Raw genomic sequence first — 19,162 nt, forward strand, 5'->3', positions numbered from 1 at the left:
CATCTGTTATACCCTGTATTACTGAGCCCTGGCTAGCTGATACTGAAAGCTCTATGCTACATCACCTCTTTATTTCTGTGTCCTGGTCATGCTGCTTCTGTCAAAGGGACAAATGCACAGGGCACCTCACACATACCTCCCTTGCGAACCTCTTGCACCATGATCCATGGTGAAAAGCTTTCTCCCTTTGGCAGGAGCAAAGTTAGGGGAGAAGCTTGCCTGGGCTCCCCAGCCAACACCAGAAATGAATGCCTCCAGACCATCACAAACGCTGGGTTACCAGTCACAGAGCAGGCCACCTGCCTCCTCCACCATCACCAGTGTTTATTAAAACTTGTTCTAAAAGACAGCAGGCACTTCGGTGCTCCTGCTGAGGCAGAAGATGTGAGAGCAACCATATGAGAAGCGGTTGTCGGACCATCCTCTGAATTATAAAGATGAGCTCAGCTCCCAGGGTGAGGAGTATAAGGGCAGAGCCCACACAAAAGGGAAAATCACCTGTCATGGTTTAATGAATGTGCTAAAATCGACCTGACGTTCCTGGCACCCCATCACAAAACATGCCATTACAAATAAAACATAATGATAAAAGTGCAATAAATACTAAATAACAAGAAAGGGGAGGACAGAGACACGCTCAGACAAGGGGGAAAATGCCTTAATGTTTCTCTTTAACTCTTTTGCTTCAGTTCACATTCCTCTAACAACCTGCTAGAGATATGCCAACACCAAAGGATTTCACTTGCATTAGACGGTGCAATTTACAGCTTCCATTTGGTCACTAAGCTGCTCTAACTATGTGACCCATTGTACACTGGGATCTTTAATCACAGGCCACATTCTTCAAGAAGTTTGCTCCTTGTACCTCCTCTACAATATTTATTCTGATGTCAGTGATTAATTTTCCACTCTGCATTTCAGGCACCAGAAGAACCTGACGGGATTAAAAAAACCACAAAAGGACAAGCATCAACGACTGAACTTAAATTAGCCTTGTAGGGTCAAGTTTTATACCTTTGAAGTATAGACCAGAAAGATGGCAGAACACATGCAGAGCATCAAGCAGGACATGTAGAGAACAAGTCCATGAAGACCAATGACCAGTGACCAAAAAAAGGACAAGAAGGACACCTTGTATAGCTGCTGCAGAAATATGTCTGGTCAGCCAGAAAAACACTGGTAAAATTCTTTTCCAGATCTAATACCTTGAAAGATTTCTCAACAGGGCTATATTTCAAATCTAAGTGATATAAAGAAATGACATTATTTGACAACCTGCTCAGAACACCAAGTGATCCCAAGGGATCACAAGTGATCCCAAGTACACACACAACATGGCTGTCAGAGTGTCAGCACAAAGATCCCCGTGGTGGAGCTAATTCCTGAGCCCAGAGAGATGCATTGGGCTAAGATTTTGGGCTGGTGGCAATCACAGGGCACTGTGCTGCATGGGTTTTATGTTGTCCTCTAAAATGTAAGCAAGGATGGGGTGCACAGCTCATGCTGGCCATGAACATTGGAACACATCTCTATGCTCCTTGCAGATGTGTTTCCAAGAGCACTAGTGGTCCTTGACTTAGGTCATAGCACATCCCTGCTTCACGGACCATAGGATCATGCCTAGCATGTTCTCATCAGGTTTTCCCCTTTATCTTTTCATATGTTCCCAATTCTGAAACTGTGCACTCAAGCCATTCCCCATACCTGCCCCTCTCAGCTCTACGGGCAGGACCATTTTACTTCCTCCATCTTCAGGAAGCAAACAGATCAGTCCTGAGCCATGCTGAATTTCTGCCAGCTCTCTCTCCCTCTCCAAGCAATTCAACACTCAGCTGCAGCAGAGAGAGTGGCTCTTCATTCTGCTCAGGGGTCCTTCTGTGCTTCATACATCAGCACATCTTACAGAATTACACGGTGGATGTGCAAATTTAAATAGAAAGGGATGCCGCATCTCAAAAAGACAGCGAGGATTCAGCTGCTAGAAGCATGCAGAAAAAGGCTCTCATTGCAGCCAAGCAGAGATCTGGCTGAAGTCAAGCACTCTTCATTTTAAGCATGGGTGGATGTTCCCTATTCTGTAAGCCCTTAATCATGCATTATTTAAAACATTAACATCATCTTTTCAAAAATACCCACTTGGCTTTTTTTAATCTCAATACATGGCTCTGAGTTCATCTGCAAAACAGAGATCAAGATGTTGCCTGGATATCTTTTTTCCTGAGTGCTTCTCGTAGCACTGGGAACATGCAAAAATGATAATGTACGGCTGTGTAAAAGCTGTGACTCCATCTACCAGTGCATGCTTGCTGCAGCACAGGCATGGAGAGGGGAGCTTTCCTAGAAGTGAAATTATCAGCTTCAGAGGCACGAACTGCAAGATGCCAAGAGCAGAAGAGCACAAATTCAGTAATGAGAGCCATAACTATTTTCTGCTGCCTTTCCTCTTCCTGTTGCAACAGACAAGCTCAAATGTCCTGTGTGGTTACAGCACCTTCCTTTTCTTTACGGCTGGGAGTCTGCTCCGTTAAAGACACTCCAGCTCCCCCTGACACCTCTCACCCAGCACACACAAAGCTGTCTGAAGAAGGCATTTGGAGATGTTGCCAGGATGCCATTTCTGGGAAGCAGTGTGGTGGCACTAACTGATATGACCCCACTGCATCAATTCAGCAGAGGTGTGACAGTCAAGCAGCTTGTCTGCTGCTAATCAACTCAGTGACAGCTCTCAGCAGCTAAGAGGAAAGATTAATATTGCACAGTGGGATAGTCAGGCTCTTTCCTTCGAGAGCCAAGGGGTTTATTTTAGTGATGTGCTCTGATGCTACAGGCGCTCCCAACACTGCTTCTGGGGGAAAAAGGGCATGGGGCTGCAGCCCTCCTAGCCCTGATGTTCCCCATTGAGGCTGGCCCCACTGCCATCTCCTTTTTATCCAGACCCATCACTCCTGGGTGCTCTTGTGCAACCTCTCTCCTGCCTCCAACCATAGGAAATGAGTGGACACACCCCAGCCAAATCCTTCTACCTGCAAGCTACAGGTCACTGTTCATCCATGTGGTATTGATCTGCCAATGCCATTTATTTAGCAGTTTGATATCATGGTCACCTGAAATGGATGGAATTGCCTGAAGACATCTTGTAGCTAACATTATTTGGGGCATTAGGGTGTTTACGCACAAGCTGCTGAGTCTGTAGCAGCAGGAACACCAGATTTAGGCAGGAAAACAAAGCCGACCATGCTTCATTACCTAGAGTTATTACTTCCTGCAGGGCACAGTGAACTCCCTGCTACACATCCCTGCCTGCCTCCCATGCACATGGCCTGCCATGGAGCAGGGTAGCAGCACAGCATCCAGCAGCTAAGAAATGTCACAGCCTTCAGAAGCAGAACACACTGGGTTAAAAGCAGGGAACTAAGTCATAGACAGCGATGGATTCTTCTCATAAGACAACTTTTAGCAATTATCTTTCTGTTTTCACAGTGCTCCCAAGGGTGGCAATGGTTAAGATCCATCCTGTAATGCTCAGCACTGAGTAGGCAGATTTCAGAAGAAGGAGGGGAGAGGCACCACTACTGTCTCTGAATTGCTGCTGGCAAAGAAACACATTTGTGGTTAGTATGAAAAGCAGAAAGAATTGTTGTTAGAGGGAGAGGCGGGTGCCTGGATCTGCAGGCAAGGCGCAGCTTCAACCTGGGTCTGCCACAGTCTTTTTGCACAACCTCGGGAAGGTGGTTTAACGTCCATATGTCTCAGTTCTTCGCTGTCAGATCGAGTCAGTTATTCCAGCCCACCAGAAACTGGCTGACAAAATGTCTTCTTGATGAAGGAAGCACTGAATTGTCAAAATGGAAGCTCCTTTACACCACTTCTGGCAGCAGATTCCTCAGCCACAGCTAGACTTCTTGGTCAGAGCAACCTTGAAAGGTCAGACAGCCTGTGGCCAAGGCACAAGCCTGGGATCTGGCCTCCCAGCAAGCATTGGAATTTACTTCTCGTCTGTCCTGGGAGAGAGCCCATCCCACCAAGCTAACACCACCTCCTCCTAGATGAGCTTCTCTTGACCTTCTGGTGAAGATGCCTTGCTGCATATTCTTGCTTAGTACTGTCTGGAGTCTCTGCAAACACTGCAGAAAAGAAATCTCACCCAGCCCTAATCATTCCACCTCTCTTTATCGCAGCAGCAGGGATCCTACAGACAGCTATGCAGAGCAAGACTTAATGAGAACCTAACACAACCTCTGGAGCAGCAGAGGAGCCCTGCTGAGTTCACCACGAGTGAGCTCTGTCTCAAAAGCATGGCCTGTTCTTGTACAAAGCAACTGCACACAGCTAAGGAAGAATATTTTTTCCCCCATCCAGGAAAGGGTTGAACTCAAAGGGTTGGTTTAGAGCTTGAAAATAATTAATCTCTGTCAAGAGTAATTGACAACTATCTTTCTTAATGAGCTGTGCCTTCAGAGGTGGTGAACAGCTCCTTAAGCCAAGGGTTCAAACTGGAAGCGCAGATTACAAGCACACCTGGAGCACAGGGGATGCTGATGAATAAAGAGCTTTGCATTGCTTTTGGCCATAAGCACTGCTGCCAAAATGTGGTGCTAGTGGGAGGGAGATGCTAAAGAGCGTTTGCATGGCTTTGGGGTGCGTGTCATTAGAGGCAGCACCAAGGATGCAAGGCTGGTGTGACCATGGGTTGGCATTTCTTTAATCCTAGAAGGGCTCTCTAAAACTGTGCTCTTAAGAGATATTATTGTTGCCTCTCAAGGAGGCATAACACATGGGAAAAAGAAATTATCATGTTTGCTCTGCTGAGTATTGCATTATCCTCAACTGCTGCCTCATGCCTCTCCTATAATGAACACAGCTGCTGGGTCTCCCACCCAGGTCAGAGAGCACAAGATTCAGCTCCATTTTGTGTTTCTCCTGCATGAAATCTAAGTATGCACCAAAACAGTTAATATATTAGGATTCAGCCTGGATCATCCCTCTGCAAAGCCTGCGAGAGGCAATCTACCACATGCAGGAGTCTTTGCTCGTAGGATATGCTGAACTGATGTTCCTACTGTGACTTCAAAGTGATGATGGCATTTTGAAGTGAGCTTTAAATGACCTTGCTCAAGAGACAATAGCAGTTTAGTTGCAGAGGCACGGAGCTTAGCAAGGGGCAACACACCTTGTGATAGTGGTGTGGAAATCCTCATTCATCTAGTTCTCCAAGATTACTCATTATTTTTCTTTAGTTTAGTCCCAGGGTAAAAGCCCATGGAAGGGAAAAAAAAAAAAAAAAAAGGGCAGATATTTCGTAAAAGAAATATCCAGTTCCTGCTTTCCCCAGATCTGCTATTATCAAAATTGAGGAAAATAACCTCTTGGGTTAAACATCTTTTCTCAGAATGAAGACTGAAACGATTTTCCAGTATTGTATAAAATCATAGCATTATCACCGTACTTCAGTCTTGCTTTGTATACATAAGGTACTTTTTAAAAGTTACTTTATTTCAAAACTGATGGTTGAGTTAATTACAACATCTAGACATAATTGGTCAAAATTATACCCCATCTTCACAGACATGCTGCACTAACTGTTTTGTATTGGGTACATACAGTTCTGTATACCAGCCGCATACAGAGATGTCTCATGCCTCTCCAGACATTTTTCTCTTGAAACATGAGGTCCTTTATATGAATTACAAATCTCTGTTTCCATCCTATTTCTAAGCTCTGTACATATTGACTTCCTTGTGGCTTACAAGTCAGCCATGTTCCTTTTTATTTCTGCATTTCAATTTCTCATAGCCCATCTTCAGAGACAAAACAACAGGCAAAAAATACATTACAAGCAAAACGTCCATAGCTGCCTCATTTTAGACACGGTGATATAAGATGGGCAAAGTTTTCAGGGAGAAAAAAGTACTTATTAGACCAACTGAAGTATTTTTTGGGGAGTGGGGAAGGCATTTTTGGGTGCTCGGTGTGCCAGATAACATGACATTTTTTCCCCAGTGTTATCAGTTGGGTGGTAAAAGGTCTTAGTCCCTCTAAAATCCTTGTTTATTGAATATCTCAGGATTCAGCAAGACCTCAACCTTAATATGGGGGTATTCACCATTATTTAAAAGTAAACAACTCATATTTATTTCATAAATATATTTAGCTGCATTTTCCTGTGCTGATTATATGCTTCCAGTTCTCAACGTAAATAAAGACGAGTTTTGACGAGCAGGTAGCACCTATTAATATTTCCTTCCCTCCCCTTCTACATCCTCAGAAATAATCTTTTTAGTTTTTCTGATCAGGAAAGTTCCCAATGTGTGACATTTCATTTTAAATCACAACTCAGGAGAAACAGGAGAGGGGCCAGTCCCACTCTCCAGACCTGATGCTTTATAAAACAAGATTGCAAACCCACAGGGCATCATCAACTGGTGCCTCACATCCAAAACACTGCTCTTTATCAGAGCTTCTAGCACCAGTATTTTATTGAGTAATATTGGCCACAGCTTCAGTTTGGATTCAGTCCAGCCTTTAGGGACATGTGTATCCCTTTGGGTCAGAAAGATTCAGCTACTGACTCAAATTCAAGCATGTGCATCAATATCTGCTGCCCCAAGTGTTTCCTCAAGCCACAGGCAGGTCAGTACCCAGCATTAAAACTCTGGACAATGAACTGTGAAGACTTAACACAAGCCTTCTTCGCAGAGGAAAGAAATAACACAGCTCACCTTCACCTTCCCAGCTCAGATATATGAGTTTTAGGTCCTGGTGGATATAAAAACCTCAGAGAATATCTAAAGCGTGTTAACTCTATGCATGCTTCTGCAGATGCTCTCAAAAGCACACCAGGCAAAGAAGTCAGAACCACCCCCTGGGTGCTGGGCTGCATCCCCAGAGCATGAGCAGCAGTCCAAGGGAGAGGATTCTTCCCCTCTGCTGCATTCTGGGAGACCCCCCCTGCAGTCCTTGTCCAGCTCTGGGGCAACACCACAAGAGGCACATGGAGCTGTTGGAGTGAGTCCAGAGGAGGCCATGGAGATGCTGCGAGGGCTGGAGCAGCTCTGCTCTGGAGCCAGGCTGAGAGAGCTGGGCTGGGGCAGCCTGGAGAAGAGAAGGCTCCTGAAGGGGAGACCTTAGAGCAGCTCCAGTGCCTAAAGGGGCTCCAGGAAACCTGGAGAGGGGCTTTGGACAGGATGAGGGGAATGGCTTTAACCTGCCAGAGGGGAGATGATTGAGATGAGCTCTTAGGCAGAAGTTCTTTTGTGTAAGCGTGGTGAGCCGCTGGCACAGGTTGCCCAGAGAAGCTGTGGCTGCCCCATCCCTGGCAGTGTTGGGTTGGAACTGAATGAGCTTTAAGTTCTCTTCCAACCCAAACCATTCTGTGATTCTATGAAGTCCAACACAGGCTGTTTCTTCATGTGCACAGACTGCATCCGTAACACCTACAAAGACTGTGTTTCCAGCCTTCAAAGGAAACTGTTCTGTGCCTTTTTCTGTCTGTGGTCTTCTCCTCTGACCCACCACGAACACAGACTCTCCAAGTCTCCTCGGGTGATCTCATTAACTCTGCCCCAGATGAGGACAGACCAATGATTCAAGGGAAGTTGTGAAAGACTAATGGATTGGGTCTGACCTGCGACTTGATCAGCTGAACTGCTCTCATGTGTAATTATAACACTGTTCTCATTTTTTAAAGGTGAGACTACCCTCTGCATTCACAAGCACATGGGCACGTTTCACCACTCCTCTGCCTTCACAGGAATCCAGGTCCAATTGCTCAGTGTGAACTTACAGCCATTACCCCTTAGGACATATACATGCAAACTCTCAAGTACACCATATATCAATCCCCAAATCAGGCCAGAATCCGCATAACAACCAACCATCCAGATCAACGCTAGTTCTTGTCTCAGCAAGGCAGACAACTTACATCTGCCTGTAAAAGACCATGCAGACTTAGCACTAGATGTAGCACAGCTACACCTGATCTGGTCTTGTGATCCGTTTTTGACGTAATATCAGCAACAAATGCCAATAGGTGATCAATGCCCAGTATTTTAAAATATGACAAAAATAAATGCAAATTAACTGTGCTGGATGCTCCCATCCTCAAGGTCTGGGTATTGTGACTGCCCTACTCCTCAGTACTGCGCTGTGTAACACACCCATTGTCAACACATTCTTTATTAATAGACCGAATAAGACTAAACTTTACCCAGAAAAAGTAGAGAATAGAGAACTTTTACAGCTTGAGATCTCACATGTGTTTCTGTCCTACTGTGAAAATGCAGTCTTGGAACAGTTTGTCATGAGCTGCTGCTCCATGCACATTTATAGCCCATCGTGTCCAATCCTAAACTATTTCAGGGTGTTAATGTTCAAAGATGAAGCTGGAAGTCAGTCCTTGGCTCTTAAACCTCATTTGCAACAGGTTGGCAAGCCTTCACCAAAATTTGACAAGTTAGCATAAATTCCAATCGTACAGAAGACAACTAATTTTCAGGTACCTGCGTCCTTGAACATGGGGTTTTTTAATCACAAGGACTAAGTGATTAAATGTCTCCTTTTCAAATTACCATTCCTAGTTTCTCTCAGTATAAGAGCAATGTTACAGAGAGAAATGTTTTGATAAGGGAGAGGTTTCAAGAGTAATCAAGAAGAGCCGATATGTGTTGGTGGTACCTAACTGCAGCTGCTTCTCTTGTTCTGGGCCAAACTGCAGAAAGCCAGTCTGACCTTGGCCACCTAAATAGCAATTACAGCCTGTTGTCATCCCAGAGAGAAGATGGCCAATGGTTAATTAATACATCATCTAACCTGACCAAGCCTCAACTGCTTTCATGAGTCAGGAAAAAATGTAGCCTTGCAAAAATATTGCAGTATTACACCCTGAGACATTCTTCAATCCACCTGAAGACCACATTTCAGGACTCTCTGCTTTCCAGATGGGTAATAAAAGCTGTACCCATGAGGATGGAGAAAGAGACAGCCCCAGTGTCCCAACTGCCATGGATGCAGAGCAGCTCTGGGGATGCAGACCATCAGGAGAAGGCAAGTGAAGTCCAGCCAAGTAAGAGTCACCATGGGGTGGGAGACTAAGAGTCTGTGCCGAGTGGCACGAGTAATTCTGCAGGTATCAAACAATGGCTGAGAACAGGCTCCCAAGTTTCATTTGCTTTGTGTCTCCGTTGTGTCAGTAATTCTCATTAGTGCAGCTACTATGAATGCTTTCACCCACCGCCGCTTTGGTAGGACATCAGACACCCTCAGAGTGATCCAAAACCTGCTACACTCAAAGGAAAACCAGCACCTGACTTCAGTTTTGAGCCGGTGCCTTGCATAAAGGCTCAGCCACAGTCATACAATCCTAAGGCTTCATAAACTCAAGTGAAGCAGGATAAACCCAAACAATAGCCCTTCATTGTAATTAACACCCGCAATGTAAACCAATCCAGGCCGCCAAGAGCAGCTGCTGGGTAAATAAGAACCTGTGGCACTATCATCTGTCAAAGGGTCATGGGCATACGATGCCATGGATGTGAATACAGGAATAGAGGATCATTCAGGTAGGAACACTTAAAATGCAACCTGGTTTCCTAGAGAAATGTGTGTCATTCAACAGGGAACCTGACAAGAGGCATTTTATTCAGATAAGTAAATGCAATCATTCAGACATCTGTGATCACTCTATTTGGTTCACGAAAAGAACTCTACTTTTGTTTTGTGCGAGTGTGTCCCCAATTTTTCAATTATATGCAGACTATTTTTTTTTAACATATTATTTTCTGTGTTTTTTAATAATGCCTCTGGGTTTTTTCCTTTAAAATAACCTCTTCAAAGCTCATAGATTTGCAGGAATTCTTTGGCTGGGCTGTGCTCCTTACCAAGAAACAGGCTGAGTCTCTGCATAGCTTGGTAAATTTTTGTCCAAGCACCAATAATCCCCTTCGAATATACTTCAGCTGCATCAACAAAGCAAACTTATGACCAAAAAAAATTTATTTGTTCTCTAGTCCACATTCCACATGTATCACAGGGATGATACACATCCCACCAGTGACCTCCAGTTCAAGAGAGGAAGGTAAATCTTCAAGATAAAGACGAGAAGACTCTCCAGGAGAACATCAAAAGCTAAAGATGTTGCAGGAGGAAACTTGTTTGGTTACCTCCAAAAACAAACCAGACTGTGGCAGCAAATGGAGCATGAAAGCAAAGCGTGAGACTAAGATCTGTAACAACAGTGCCTGGGTGATTTACAAAGAAGAACTAAAGAAAACAGGAGAACAGTGATTGAAGAGACATGACCAAAAGGGAGAAGAGTATGACACTGAACACTGCTAATGGGAACACAGACTTAAGAGGGAGTAATTAATCTTTCTTTACAGGCACATAAAATCACCAAACCACATAATTATTCGTTTGTTCTAGTAGACTAGAAAATATTAATACTCAAAGAGTAAACACAACTATTTAATCCATTTGAAAGAAAATAAGAAATAAAAAAAAAAAGAAAAAAACCCAACCAACCAACCAACCAAATTTAGGGCAAATTATTGTATGTACAAAGAAAATCATATCACAATCTTATTTCAGACCCTTACAGATCCAGAGGGAGACAAATTCAGTTAAATCTACATTTTCAGTTGACAGTTCACCTCAGCAGCCTGAGAATGTTTATCTTTCATTAATTATGGTTCAAGGGGAACTGCAACCTGAGATAGCTGAACTAACCCTCTCCTCTTACAGATTCAGACCTGCCGCCTGGAAGGCACCCAACCCCTCACCCGTGCCTCTGGCCTCAGCCCAGCTCCCTGCATTTATATGGAGGGCCACAGAGCACCCAGACTGTGCCACTCTAAAGTGGGCTTTTCTATCTGATAAAACTGATGAGAACAGATTCATTTCTGACAAATGCCTGGTTAAATCTCTTCTTTCACACTCAGGAGACACTCTAATTTGTATTTGTCCTGGACCAAGCACATAGTGAACTTTTCATCTATTACCCAAACCCACTCTACCGGAAGAGTGAGTGCTCAGGACAAGGTTGTTGGTTGGTGAAATGCGAAGTTGCTCCAGCACTTTTGTTGGAGCCGCAGTGATTTCTACCGGCTGAGCGTTTAGTCCACAAATCTCTTCCTGCTGAGAGACAGGTGTTGAACAGGATGGAGGAAATCACATGCATTCCTTTGAATCAGCTCTCCCAGGCAGAAGCAATAATAAATTCAGATAAACTGTTGTGTCATTTAAAGATCCATTAAGATTGAATGGTTGACTTCCTCCTCGAGGGAACCTCTCGTTAATTGTGTATTGCTTTGACTCATCTGCTATCTCCTCCAGACCCCTCCTGCCCCTCGAGTGTCCTTAACTCTTCTGTTTCACAAACTGAACAGATAAAAGATCAGAAAGGGACTTTGGCACACAGAACCCCAGCAGTAACTGGGTGGGCTTTTGGCAGAGCATCTCCAGACGTTATCTCATTCCCCTGTGGCAGCCGCCCTGGAGAGGTCTGCATTTATAAAATGCTCCCACATACATTTCTTGTCAATGGATATTATTTGTGCACGCTAACTCAGATGCAGTACTCTTCAACACTTACATCTTCAACATACTGAAACTGATGGTCATGTCTTAATAACACAAAATTATTTAACAATTCAGGGACAAATAGTGTCATGGTGTACTGTTTCATTGTTAACTTCAAGCAGGATCTCAACAAAAATAACAATACTTTGCCCTTGTACAGCATCTATCAACATTCAAAGCACTGTATTAAGGTTGGCAATTGAGTGGTTTTACTCAAAAAAACACTCTTAAGTAGTCATGTCAACTACGTTACTGCCAGAAATCTACGTGTTCTCAAAAAGATATGAAACTACAAAACCACAAGTTTCCCTTCTCCTTTCCCCCAGACCACTGGCTAGTGGCAGGTGTACTTCACTCTCCATGAGTGAAAAATTAAGCTTGCAGAAAGGAGTGGATCTTTGGTGAAGTCATTGGGAAAACACAACTCAGTTTCCTCATTAGCACTTGCAGATAAACTGCTGACATACCACCTGAGACTGGTTTTCTGGCTCCACTTTCACATCTCGATCATCTTCCCACTCACGTTACATGCACTATACATCACCGCATGGCCTACACACTGATATCAATTTGGGAGTACGTCTGGTCTGCAAGCTGTCCTGGCTTCATTCCAACATCATTAGCTTAAAACCACTCTGAAAAAGTAGGCACCAGTTCAATATGGATATCATACACATACAGTAAACCAGCGTAGAATTACAGCAAGAGGGTTGGCTTGTTTATGGAAATTTCCTGCAGGTCATCACCAGAGCCTGGAAACACATTATACAGGGGACTATAACCATGCTGCCTCTTCTGATAGCACACAACGATACCAGCTACATCTTCTGGGGTAGGATGCCTCTCATCTACAGCAGCTATTTAATCTACTTTGAAGTAGTCAACACAGATCCTTTGGTGCTCAAGCAATCAGTGGATATTCTCTTAGTAGTGATTTTTTCCACCCTAAGGTGTTAGGTCTAACATTGGAAGAAGGAATTATCCTCTGGAGGCATCTTGCATCTTCTTATTTCTCTCTCTCCACTGACTATAAAGAAAACAAATTCACTACATGATTACTTTTTATATGGCTGAAGTAATCTGAAAACAACCCTGTCCCTTCTGACAAGGCACCAGGAAGCAAAGCTTTTTGGAACACCCTTACTTTTGGGAACATCCATGGGATTCAAGCTGCCGATGAGGTCTCTGACGTACAGTCCATCGCCATCCTCCTTGCTCAACCAGTTGTTGCAGGGGAAGTAGAACCGCAGGTGAGGTCTGTTCATGTCGGTCACAATCACACGGTCAAGGAACCAGCCCGCGTTCAGTCCGGTGTTATCGTGCTCAATCCTAGAGGAAGAACAACCCTGGGTTTGTATTTTGGTTAAGACTAGCCACTAGAACTGTAATTTTGTGAAATATTTTATATTATGCAAGGCCAGAGCAACTACACACAAAATGCCTGTTTATACCTGCCTACCCAAAGTCTTTCATGGACTTTTACAGAGTATTTTGAAAATAACAATCTTCCATATATATTTATGGGCAGGTATCACAGGTGCATATGTGGGCCGTTATCTGAAGGAGATGCACATAAGCATACACACACCTGCATGTTCATTCAATATATGCAATCATTCACCTTACACTTTAGCCTAAAACATAAGTGGCTCTCATCCCACTCTGAATCCCTCCTGCTCTTTTCTCTTCTTGCTTTGTTTTATCTACCACTTCCATTTCTCCAGCTTCATTTGTACTACTTACTAATTTGTAATTTTAGATAGGTCAGTCAGATGGTAGTTAAACATAATAATTACCGTTTACATCACACTAATTTACCAAAAGAGGGTAGCAAACCCCATTTACCCCCATCGGGACATAAAAACAGTCCTAAACACCTCCCTCCATGATTGTATATGACAGAAATACAATTCTTGGTGGGGAGCATGGATAGGTATAAGCAATTCCATAGGTGATTTCATGCTTCAGTTCAAATCTTAGGCAGTAAACAAGCTTTTACCACCCCTTAACTTCACCTTGATAGGAGCATGTTAACAAGTAATGAATAAAACACGGCAACATTAAAACCTCTACAGCCTGTCATTCAATTAACACCTCTTGGAGCAGGTACTGTGGTAGTAACATTGTGCAGGTACCTTATTTTCTTTATTTGTCCAACATTATTGGTTTTCACTCGGAACACATCTGTTTTACTCCTCTCAAAGGCCGTGCTGCTCCTGTAATGCACATGCAACAAAAGCTATGGTAAAGAAACAGCAACCTTGTCAGCAAAGCCACCACGCATGGTGGCCTGACAGAGCACTAGTGTTTAAGGATGAAGAAATGTCATTCCTAGCCCTGGAAAGACCTACTTTCAATGCCCTCTTCCTTGTGACAAGTTTCGGATGCTCTAAGTACTGACATTTAACAGATTTTTTCCCTTTTCGAGCTCTGAGAGTCCTTCTAGGAGGTGAGACGGCAGCTTTGGGGGAAATGCAATGCTGGCCCAAGCAGATGCAAACCTTGGATCACATTCCATATTGCCTCCAAGAATATAACATGACTAAGGTTTTTCAAAATCCTCAACTAAATTGCCTGTAGAGGTGAGAGCTGGGGGAGCTCATAGAGCCTTTAAGACTTCCCCATCAGCAAGTGCCTTTCAAAGGTGTCTGAAAATAACCTTTGGTGAAAGTATTTCAAGGCAGCACCAATGAAGCAAAAACTAGACGCAGAACCCCAGCTCTTCAGTAACACCTCACCTGTGGTTCCTCAACCACCAGAAATGTCATTCCACCCATCGGTTGCTAAAATATGGAAGTAACAGGAAAAAACACAGGTATGTTTTCAGCTGCTCCCATCCAGGGTAGCTGGACAATGCTCATTTGGAGTGGTCGAGTCAGAGCTTATCAACCAGCCCTTGGTGGCCAACCAATGTGGAAGACCCTGGTGAACCTGGACTCCTGAACACCCACTTCAGTTGCTTTACAGGGCCTTAATATGCTTTTTATTGCTATTTCCATCTCCCAGATATGTCCTCTTGTGCCATCCTAGCCTTCAGGCATCCAGCAGACCCACTGTTAGTGACAGAACAAAGGGGTTCCGTAACCTAGTGAGTTGCCTGCAGAGCTGCAGAGCTGCAGATCTGCCCAGAGCTCAGCCAGAGATAAAAGCATCCAACTGTATCAAAGGTTTCTTTCCACGCCCATCTTCCAACACTTTTTTAACGACCACTGAAATTTCCTTCCTTGCATAGGAAACTTCCTTCCTACAATTTGTATCTCACTCAAAGCCAAACAAAAACTGTAGGACAGGGACTAGTTTGACATTTTTGTGAAGTGTTAAGTGTGCAGTTTGCATTTCACAGCTGCAAGAGGAAGGCAATATGAAACATATTGGCCCAGGTCAGGGCATGTAGAATTTAATTCCCAGTTCTGCCTCTAGCCTGAGGTGCGATCTTTGGCAAACACCCTTTTGAGCTTGTATTTTCCACAAAACCACTAACACCAAAACAAAACCCATTCTTGCTTTGAAGACACAGCCTCTCCCACCTACCCTCCTTGATGGGCCCCCATTTCACCTGGGCCACTAACTATTGCTACAGATGATTAAACACAGCAAAACCCAGAAGTCATATTAAAATGAACAAGAAACCACAGTGCTTGAGCAGCATAAAGCTGCAGCGACAGGCAGCTTGTACTCATCGAGTTAATGAATATTAATCACAGCAAGGGGATCAGTTTTGCTCGGCTCTCTTCTCCACATCATTGAAGGACCTGCATGAACCTTTGTTTACAGGTTACATTGTGTGTTCTGCAAATGCATGTGCAGCCCTCCTCCTCCTCCCCCCTGCTATTCCAGATACTGCGCCAGGAGCATAGCAGCTACATGAAAAGGCTAAAACAGTTAACCTTGCCATGAAGACAAGAGACAATTAAATCCAGCCCAGCCTCCCCCAACCTGGCTGTCAGAGAGAAAACAGGCAGTGAGTGTGAGGCAATTAGTTTGTCAGGCTTGAGCGATCATTGTAATGACAGCAGCTTCTCCCTGCATCGGCTCTGGAGATCGATGCGGCGCTGCAGACTGCTACAGAGATGGCACAAAAGTATAAAGTGAGACTAATTAGCCCAAAGCATTCAGCACACTGGTCCTGGTGGCTGCTGGGTTACAGCAGTCCCACTGCTGTGCTGAGCAGTCTTGGTTGCTGGGATGGTGGGCGGGAAACCTTCTGTTGGAGGAGCACCAACTGAGCATCCTAAAGCGTCCACTGGGCAGATGCTTCATGCATATTGAAAGAGCTTGGGGAAGTGTTGGGAAATGTGATGTAGCCCAGGAGTCAAACTCCAGGGAAGTCTTGCTGTCGAAAGGCAAGAAGAATTTGACACATCTCTTCCCTTGAGAGGGATATGCAGCACCAATAGTGCAGAAAAAGGGAATGTCTTAGCGGAAAAATCCAATCCTTCCTTCTAGTGTTGCCAATTGTGGGAAGAAAGAATGAGGGAATACCCCATGGTGACTAGCTATACTGAATTTAGCCCCAAAAAAAGAGAGGGGGAGAAGGAGAGAGGTGGCTGCGCCGGAGTCTGGTCCAACCTGGGTAAGAAATCCATAGCCTGATTACCATGAGGAACTCGTTACACCAAACAGTGCAGCATGCTTGCACAGCTCTGGTGACAAATAAAGCAGGGAAAAATCCAAGTTGGAAATTACAGCACTAAATTTCCAGTGTTCAGGCTTGACCGGTTTCACATCCAGGGACTGGGCATGGCTTAGTCATAGTCTGAATATCAGCAGAATTTAACTCAGCCCTATAATTCAACTAGGATAGCAGGCTAGGGCAACTTCAGAAATATGTTTCAATTCAGCTTTTTATTTCACTTATTTAATTGGCTTTAGCAGCTCTATTTTTTTAACGGATTGTTGTAGTTTTACCCAATTGCTTTGCAAGAAACATCCAAGGAACTTCAACGAAGATTAGTACAGAAATTCTCCAATATTTTTTATATCTGAAGCTGTTTTCAGGTTGGGTTTTTTTTGCTCAAATTATTGCCTGCAGGTTGCACTGCAGTGGTACTGCAAAGGTACAATGATTTAGAGCACTCACCAGCCTTTAGCAGTTGGACTTGGCGATCTTAAAGGTCTTTTCCAACCTGAATGATTCTATGTCCCTGGCTGGGTAAGTCACATTGCTAAAAAGCACCACAAGAGTGGTGCATGTTTGAGCTTAGTATTTATAAATCCTTGCATGCATCTCTTCTGTAGGCCATTGGCACAAACAACAGAGCCAGTGCTAGAATTTCACTACTGCTTGGTATGTTGACAAGAAAGCTTTCAGTGATGCAGTTTTAAATGCTTTCAGTGATGCAGTTTTAAATGCAAAAGTACATAAACATTTTCACTAGTAAATCACTTTTTTTTTAATTAAAAAAAAAAAATCCCCCCTTTTTAAAAAGAGGGAATTAACAAGAGCTAATCCCACCACCTAAATAAGGTCACATTTGAAATTTAAATTTTGAGTATTTGTAAAAAATATTCATCACTTCTGATCAGCTCACAGCATCCTTTCCAGAGCTAAGCTCTCAGGAGCAGAGGGAAAACCTGTGTATGATCACAGCAGAGGCATAAAAATAATAACCTTTAGCAGTGATGAAGTAACCTGAACCAATTTAGCTTCGAATCACTGCATTAATGATCATTTAAATTGCCTTTCTATTAGGTGTTTTATCTGATAATGCTTTGTACACACAGGAGAGCCTGCAAAAGTAGGATGAAGGGCTGCACAGAAACACAAAGTGTTACCATGGATGTCAGTTCAAACAAAATTTTAATGATGCTCCATTAATCATCAGAAGGAGTCAGTTCTTGGTGGTATCTCTCTGAAATGCTGCCCACAGGTCTGCCTTCTCCTGACACTGACATTTACCAGCATCAGGAAGGAGTTGGGTATTGAGAATGCTTTCAGAAGGTTGCACAGCAAAGACCGTCCAACAGCTCTAGGGACAAATAGATAGCATTTAGTTCACCTGCAGTCTCATAGGAGGTGAGTTTTTCAAGGACTAGGGGTGGGCAGAATTGTGTTAAAATATAGAGGTATCAGGGATGAGCACTGCTGTATCCTTGTTGTTGTCCTGGCTGGAAAGCACAGATGGTTTGAGAGTAGAGACAGCTTTCCTTGTCCTCAGATTATCCAATAGGCATTATAGGCTGGGTGAATCTGTGTTTTCAGGCCTCTGGCTAAGATGGCAGCTTGCCACGAGATGCAAAAAGATATTGGAAAAATGCTTATAATGGGTTTGCCTCATTATTCTGTTCTCCCTACTCACCCACTATTGATTAATCCTGGAGAAAGGATGGTGACCTGGATGGACTTACAGGCAGCCTAACTGCAAAATGACTCCATATAGATTCACAGACTGGTTTGGGTTGAAAGGGACCTTAAAGCTCATCCACTTCCAACCCCCTGCCACATGCAGGGACACTTTCCACTAGAGCAGGTTGCTCCAAGCCCCTGTGTCCAACCTGGCCTTGAACACTGCCAGGGATGGGGCAGAGACAGCTTCTCTGGGCACCCTGTGCCAGCACCTCAGCACCCTCACAAGGAAGAACTTCTGCCTAAGAGCTCATCTCAATCTCCCCTCTGGCAGGTTAAAGCCATTCCCCCTTGTCGTGTCACTACATTGTCTTGTTAAATGTCTCTCTCCAGATTCATGTGTATGTTTAAACCATATTTACTCTTAACGCAGAGCTCAAATAGCAGCATCTTTAACCTCCTTCCTGGAGCAACAAATACTCCAGGGAGTTTGGTCTGCAAATATTTTGCCAAGACTGTTGTCATGAAGCTGACAACATCAGTCAGCAAGCAGCTGGAAATACTGCATAAGGCAGCATACGTCTAAAAATACTCCAGATGGAAAAGAAACCAGCCGAGAAGTGCAGTGAATGCAAACATCTCTGTACCAAGGACATTATTTTCTTTTCCTACCGATAACTCTACTAGCAGAAGGAATCCTGCTTGAACAAGCACAGAAGAATTAGCAAAAAAATTGTCCCACTTGAAGGGATTTAATTGAATAAGATAAATTGCTCAGGGCTGTAGCAGCGTGATGACACCCAGGAGCCAAACACTGGCCCAAAACTGTGAGAGCCTTTATCTGAAGTTATCCTGAAACTTAACAAAGTGCTGTAAGGCACACTGAAGCTCCTGCCTTATCCATAAACATTTGCAGTACAGATTTTGGGAGCCTTAACGGCACACATTGGAGATGTGCTCCTTCACTGCATGGAGCAGCAATAATACGAGTTTTTCATCTTTGGTGGCATGATTTGCATAAAGAAAATAAAACAGTGGTATTCCATTTAGATAATCTAGTCTAAGAAAAGCTATTCGTCATGTCTTCTTTATTTAGTGTTTGGTTAATATTTTCTGGAAAAACTGTATACAAAGCAGATAGTGCCACTAAAAACAATGCAAAGGTTCCTCAACATGTCCCAACATTAAATTACAATTTTGTTGACAGATTTGGGGGCAAATTTCACTCTGCTGAAAAATTCCATCCCATTCTCTGGAGAAATATTTTTGAAAATTTTAATAAGAATGAGCTCAGAGATTTTT

The 19,162-nt window shown here is 43.7% G+C and overlaps 1 protein-coding gene across 1 annotated transcript in view; it reads right to left on the minus strand.

Annotated features, from left to right (window-relative positions):
• The window catches only part of LOC115601068 (lipoxygenase homology domain-containing protein 1-like), a 61,509-nt gene that overhangs the window by 19,176 nt on the left and 23,171 nt on the right, over nt 1-19,162 (minus strand). Inside the window, exons 3-4 of the mRNA XM_030470584.1 lie at nt 13,710-13,790; nt 12,719-12,903 (exon numbers count right to left, since the gene is read on the minus strand). Coding sequence (XP_030326444.1) covers nt 12,719-12,903; nt 13,710-13,790 — 266 coding nt within the window. The remainder of the gene's footprint in view (nt 1-12,718; nt 12,904-13,709; nt 13,791-19,162) is intronic.

Source organism: Strigops habroptila, chromosome Z (assembly GCF_004027225.2).
Source record: "Strigops habroptila isolate Jane chromosome Z, bStrHab1.2.pri, whole genome shotgun sequence".
Taxonomy (NCBI): domain Eukaryota; kingdom Metazoa; phylum Chordata; class Aves; order Psittaciformes; family Psittacidae; genus Strigops; species Strigops habroptila.